This window comes from Belonocnema kinseyi, chromosome 10 (assembly GCF_010883055.1).
Source record: "Belonocnema kinseyi isolate 2016_QV_RU_SX_M_011 chromosome 10, B_treatae_v1, whole genome shotgun sequence".
In the NCBI taxonomy this organism is placed as follows: domain Eukaryota; kingdom Metazoa; phylum Arthropoda; class Insecta; order Hymenoptera; family Cynipidae; genus Belonocnema; species Belonocnema kinseyi.
Genome location: NC_046666.1, coordinates 4,161,767 through 4,168,452, shown reverse-complemented (window position 1 = coordinate 4,168,452; position 6,686 = coordinate 4,161,767). Strand labels below are relative to the sequence as shown.

Below are 6,686 nucleotides of genomic sequence, written 5' to 3'. Positions count from 1 at the left end.
AAAATTTGAATTTAGAGGTACTTTAATTTTTTAAATTACACAACTTTTTATTATTTTTTGTAGTAATTCAATTTTGAAGATTTTTAATTGCCAAACTTAAAAGTTGGATAAACTTTGATTGTATATTTTGAAAATTAAAAACTTCAATTTTAAGGATTTACAATTCAAAGTTATAGAATTTTAAAGAATTATAATTGAAAATTGTTAAATTTCGAAAATACTGAATTTAAAAATATTCAATTTTTAAGATAATTTTCGAAGCTTTACAGGGGAAATTCTGTAATTTACAAAATTTGAATTTAGAGGTACTTTAATTTTTTAAATTACACAACTTTTTATTATTTTTTGTAGTAATTCAATTTTGAAGATTTTTAATTGCCAAACTTAAAACTTGGATAAACTTTAATTGTATATTTTCAAAATTGGAAACTTCAATTTTAAGGATTTATAATTTAAAGTTATAGAATTTTAAAAAATTATAATTGAAAATTGTTAAATTTCGAAAATACTGAATTTAAAAATATTCAATTTTTAAGATAATTTTCGAAGCCTTACAGGGGAAATTCTGTAATTTACAAAATTTGAATTTAGAGATACTTTAATTTTTTTAATTACACAACTTTTGAATATTTTTTATAGTAATTCAATTTTGAAGATTTTTAATTGCCAAACTTAAAACTTGGATAAACTTTGATTGTATATTTTCAAAATTGAAAACTTCAATTTTAAGGATTTACAATTTAAAGTTATAGAATTTTAAAGAATTATAATTGAAAATTCTTAAATTTCGAAAATACTGAATTTAAAAATATTCAATTTTTAAGATAATTTTCGAAGCTTTACAGGGGAAATTCTGTAATTTACAAAATTTGAATTTAGAGGTACTTTAAATTTTTAAATTACACAACTTTTTATTATTTTTTGTAGTAATTCAATTTTGAAGATTTTCAATTGCCAAACTTAAAACTTGGATAAACTTTAATTGTATATTTTCAAAATTGGAAACTTCAATTTTAAGGATTTACAATTTAAAGTTATAGAATTTTAAAAAATTATAATTGAAAATTCTTAAATTTCGAAAATACTGAATTTAAAAATATTCAATTTTTAAGATAATTTTTGAAGCTTTACAGAGGAAATTCTATAATTTACAAAATTTGAATTTAGAGATACTTTAATTTTTTTAATTACACAACTTTTGAATATTTTTTATAGTAATTCAATTTTGAAGATTTTTAGTTGCCAAACTTAAAACTTGGATAAAATTTAATTGTATATTTTTAACAGTAAAAACTATTTAATTTTAAAGATTTAAAATTCAAAGTTCAACAATTTTGAAGATTTATTATTGAAAATTCTTGAATTTAAAAAATAGAGCATTGAACTATGTTTAATTTTTGAGATTAGTATTATTACATTATATGTATTTATAATATAAATATATATTTCATAAAATTTTCAATGTTTTTCAAACATTACGATTGAAAATTTTTCAATTTTAAAGACTTGCAACGTCAAATTCTTTAAATTTAAAAATTTGTAATTGAATAATATAGTTTTGAACATTTTTTTAAAAAATGTAGTTCAATTTTGAAGGGTTAAAGTGGAAATTCTTCAAATTAAAAGATTTGGATATCCTTTAATTTTCACTTAAAATCATTCATTTTAGATATTTTTGTTGTTGTAATAATTCAATTTTGAAGATTTACAATTGAAAAATCTCAATTTTAAACACGATGAATTAAAATTCTTAAATTTCGTCTTTTTGGCAAAATTATATAAAATTTCAGGAATCGTTGTTATTAAGGAGGATCCAACCTAAATTTAATATTTTAAAAACAACTGTGATTTAATAAAAATGTCGAAATTACTTACCAAATTTGATATTTTCCGGAAAAGCTTCTTGAATATTCAGGTCATAAGGCAGAACAACCAGTCTTCGTAATTGCCTTTTACTCGTAATTTCATTTATGACAGACGGCTCAGTAATAATATTTTCACCAATTTCCTATTATAACAAAATCTGATCACAAACCATTTTAAATAAAAAAAATTTAAAAAAAAAACGAAACCCAAAAACAAAATATACGAGTATAACCTATAAAAAGAACTCAAATTTCTTTCCGATAAATCTAAAATTCATCACTAAACTTACCTGCAAGGCAGCATTTTTTATAAATGCACTCGTATCTGTCACTAAGTACGCCACTTTGTTTTTCGAATCCATTTTGTAACCTTTTTTAAACACTTTTTTTCAGAAAAACACGTGTCAAAGTAGTCAAAATCAGACAAAAGTTGATAAAAGTGACAAATGATAAATGGACATAAAGTAAACAAAAACAAGTGTCATTTACAATGAATTAAAAACTGTCCGCCAATCAGAATACACTTCATCCGTTGGTCTTTCATCCTAATTGGGTGGCATTTTATCCATCGCCAAGTAGCGCCAGCTGCCTCAGTCAAGGTTCCGCCAAAATTTTGAATTGGATAAATTAAAAAGAGCTTTTTTTATACAAAATTAATAATTAAAGTTGATAGTCTACAGATAAAACAAGTTGAAAGTGTTCAAAATTTAAATATCGTGTTCAAATTTTTTTTAAAATGAAAATTCAATTTCTTAACTAACAATTTAATTACTCTATTTTTGGCTGAAATTGTTGTGCTTTTTATTTGAAAATGCAATTAATTTTATAAAAGCTCGCATTTTTTTGTTTAATCATCAATTGTTACATTATTTGTCGAGAATATATATTTTTTGTAAATATTCGTTTCCTTGGGTGAAAATTGAACTTTTTTGTGAGAAATTAGTTGTTTTTTTTTTATTGAAAATTAACTGACTAGAAATTTAGCAATTGTATTTTTGGTTAAAAAAAATATATTTTAAATGAAAATTAAGCTATTTTGTTCAAAATTCATACATTTTATTGAAAATTTGTCATCTAGTAAAATTTAAAATAAATTTTTGTTGTTGATACAAATTAATTTTAACCGAAATTTCAACTATAGTTTTTATCTTTGGTTGAAAATTTCCTTATTTTTTATACATCTTGGTTGAAAAGTCATTTTTTTGGTAAAAAAAAATTAATTTCTTTGCTAGAAAAGTCATTTTTTTGTTCTTGGAAATTAATCTTTCCAACTTAAATATTAAATATTTTATTTTTGGTTAAAATTGTTTTTAATTTAAAATTTATTGATTTTGTTGAAAAATTAGTATTTTTTATAGAAAATAACCTTCTTCATTGAAATATAACGTTTATGGTTAGATATTCAACTATTTTGTTAATTTTGTTTGAAGATTTATAATTTTAGTTAAGAATTAATTTATGTCGTAGAATATTTCACTATTTTATTGAAAATTAAAATTTTTATGTTGAAAATTTATTTATTTCTCAACTGAAGATGTAACTATTTCATTTTTTGCTGTAAATTCATGTTTTTAATTACAAATTCAACTATTTAGTTGAAAATGTATGTATGTTATTGAAAATTTGTTATTGTTGGTAGAAAATGAATCTTCTTGATTACAAATTAATGTTTCTGGTTGAAGAATGAACTATTTGTTTAAACTTTTATCTCCTTATTTTCTTAAATAGGTACTTGAAATATTAAAATTTTTTCGTTTTTCAAATAACTAACACATGCACTGTTTTTATAAATATGCAACAAACTTTTATTATCAATTTGTGTACAATAAAGCAATTTTTCATTTATCCAATTTGAATTTTCGCGGAACTTAAACTAAAACAGGTAGCGCTACCTGGTGGCTTGTAAACACAGGTAAATTTATTTAGTTGTGACGTCACTTGACAAGATGTCTGCGCGCCGAGCGTCGAGCAATAATACCAATTGCACGGGACGAAACTAAATTTTCTAAATAACTTTAAAAAAAATCACTTTTGCCAGAAATCATTTGAATTATTATTTGCTATTTTTTCAAACGCTATTCAATTAAATATTCAGATGACCTTTATGGTGGAAAATAATTTTTTCGTGTTATTTAAAAAATATTGAAATAAAATTAGAATGTATTTGAATACGATTTTATTTGGATTGGATTGAAATAAATTAAATTGATTAGATTGTACTAGGTTTGATTGAAGTGTATTTTAATGAAATTGGATTTAATTTGGATTGCATTAAATTGGTTTGAAATTGAAATTGGTTCGAGATTGATTCTTGGTAGAAAATTATTCTTCTTTGTTGAAAAATGATCTTTCTGGTTTCTTTGATTGAAAATTGACCTCTTTTTTTATTGAAAGATACTTGTCTTTTCTGGTAGAAAATAGGGTACCTTTTCACAGAGGTTGAATTTGAATAAACAGATAAATTAATTTGACGCATCGAGTTCGTATCTAGGTTCTCAACCAATCAAATTTGCCATAAACCCACAAAGCAGCTAGAAAATGAATCCTTCGAAAAATAATTCTGGGCTCCGTGAAAAGGCACCCTAATCGTTCAAATTTAATATTTCAGGTTGAAAATTAACTATTTGGGCAAAAATTCATCTATTGGGTTAAAAATACAATAATTTTGCTTGAACAGATCAAATTTCTGCTGAAAAATCTGTGGTAAAAAATAGAAAAAATTATTAAAACACTTACAACAGATTCATTTAAAATAATTACTTGTACCATTAACACCTAGAGAAAAATTAGCGTTATTTGCACTTTCTGTTCTCTTCTTTTTCCCAGTACATCCCCTCCCTTACCTCGTTTCCCAATCTAAATATTGCTATATTCTGGTCCACCTTCTCTCTGCCCATCCCTTTTCTAAATACTTTGGCACTCCTTCCTTTTTTATTATCTTATACCATTTATTGTATTTTATTTCCTTAATCATCCCCCATCTTTCTATTAATTTTCTTCCCCTCTCCCTTTTTTCCAATTCTTCATAGCTTACTCCAGTCCCGTCTTCTATTTCTCTATCATTAAAAAATTCCCTCCTTTCTTCTTCCCATCTCGTTAATTCGATCACCCTCCCTCTTCTCTCTTCTACCTCCATCAAACACTTTCTCACCAACTCCCCTCCCTTTCCCTCACTCTGCTTCGTCTCAAATTTTCATGCCCTCTTTCTCGCTCTAATACTTAACTTATCTCTTTGCGCTTCTTCTCTCACCATATATCCTGGCGTCCTCCAGTCTGCCCCTAGTGTCCACCTTATATACCTTTCTTGTAAACTCTCAATATCTTTCCTTTCTTTCCACCCCCATATCTCTGCTCCGTAACCTAATACTGGCCATACCAGCGTATCAAATAACCACATTCTCCTTCTCCAATTTTTTTTAACCTTCTTTTTCCTATTCCCCATATCTGTTTCATTACCCCTGCTGTTTTTTTTTTATCCTTTCTCTTATATGTGCTGTATGATCTCCATTCGTTTGCAAGATATATCCCAAATATATATACTCTTTTACTTCTTCTAACTTTATTCCCTTCCATCTCCCTATCCATTGTTTCTTCCTTCTCCCTCCTTTTTTAAACCTCATTGTCTTTGTCTTTTCTACATTTACATTCAGCTTTTTTCCATCTAAGTATTTCTCTAATCCTGTAATTAATCCCTCCATCCCTTCTTCACCCTCTGCCATCAACACTATGTCGTCTATCTCCTAGTTGCTCTCCTACCTTTACCCTGCCTTTTATCTCACTAACAATTTCTAATACTCCCTTTATTAATCCCTCTCTTATCCCCTTTTTTACCATAACTTTTTGTATTTCGCCTCGGTCTAATGAGTCAAACGCCTCCTTTAAATCCACGAACATTGCTATCATTGCCCCTTTTTCCCTTTTAATTCTCTTATTTACTAGATAGTTCAGAACATAGATGTTGTCCATTACTCCCATTCCTTTTCTAAATCCTGTCTGATTCGGTGACTCGATCTTTTTTTCTTCAACTTCTATCTTCAATCTCTTCGACAAAATAGTTACATATACTTTATACAGTGTTAACATCAACGTCACCCCCTATAATCTTTAACCTCCTCTCCTTTTCCTTTCTTTACTAAGATGCGTTTGCGTTCTCATACTCTCCCTCTCTCTCTCTCTCTCTCTCGCTTGCACTCTCACTCACTCGTTTGCTAATAAGTCCTAAATTGCTCTATCGCAGGAAATAGAGATAAGGAACTAGATATATAATAATTAATAAATAATTGTATATATAGAAAGGATAAGATTGAAATAAATAATATAGATATAAGCGGAAAGATTGTAAGGAATGGAAGTCATGTAAACCCTTAGGGGATACATTATGAATAAAGAAGAACATAAAAAATTCTATTGAAAAAAATATTTGATTACTTTATAAAAAAAAAAAAATTCAACAAAAAACAATTCCTTTCATGATTTGAATTGAGGATTTTTATTATTCGGTCCTTTTCAGTCGTCCTTATATAATATTCAACTAAACTTATTTTGAAAAAAAGTATTATTTTCCACCTTTTTCAAAAAATTAAGTTTCGTCCCATGCGATTGGTATCATTGCTATACCCTCAGCGTGCAGACATTTTTCAAGATGACGTCACAACTTGAGTATAGTTTATGAACCACTAGAAGGCGCCAGCAGCTTTAGTCAAAGTTCCGCGAAAATTGAAATTGGATAAAAGAAAAATTGATTTTTTATATGCAAACAATAATACAATTTCCCAAATTCTTCAAATTGAAGATTTAATTAGAGATTTTGTTGGTGTTGAC

The 6,686-nt window shown here is 26.4% G+C and overlaps 1 protein-coding gene across 1 annotated transcript in view; it reads right to left on the bottom strand.

Moving 5' to 3' along the window:
• The window catches only part of LOC117182235 (RNA-binding protein NOB1), a 29,521-nt gene extending 27,234 nt beyond the window's left edge, over positions 1 to 2,287 (bottom strand). Inside the window, exons 1-2 of the mRNA XM_033375328.1 lie at positions 2,156 to 2,287; positions 1,876 to 2,008 (exon numbers count right to left, since the gene is read on the bottom strand). Of these exons, the coding sequence (XP_033231219.1) occupies positions 1,876 to 2,008; positions 2,156 to 2,227 (205 nt within the window). The 5' untranslated portion in view covers positions 2,228 to 2,287. The remainder of the gene's footprint in view (positions 1 to 1,875; positions 2,009 to 2,155) is intronic.
• Between the last annotated feature and the right edge of the window lie 4,399 nt (positions 2,288 to 6,686).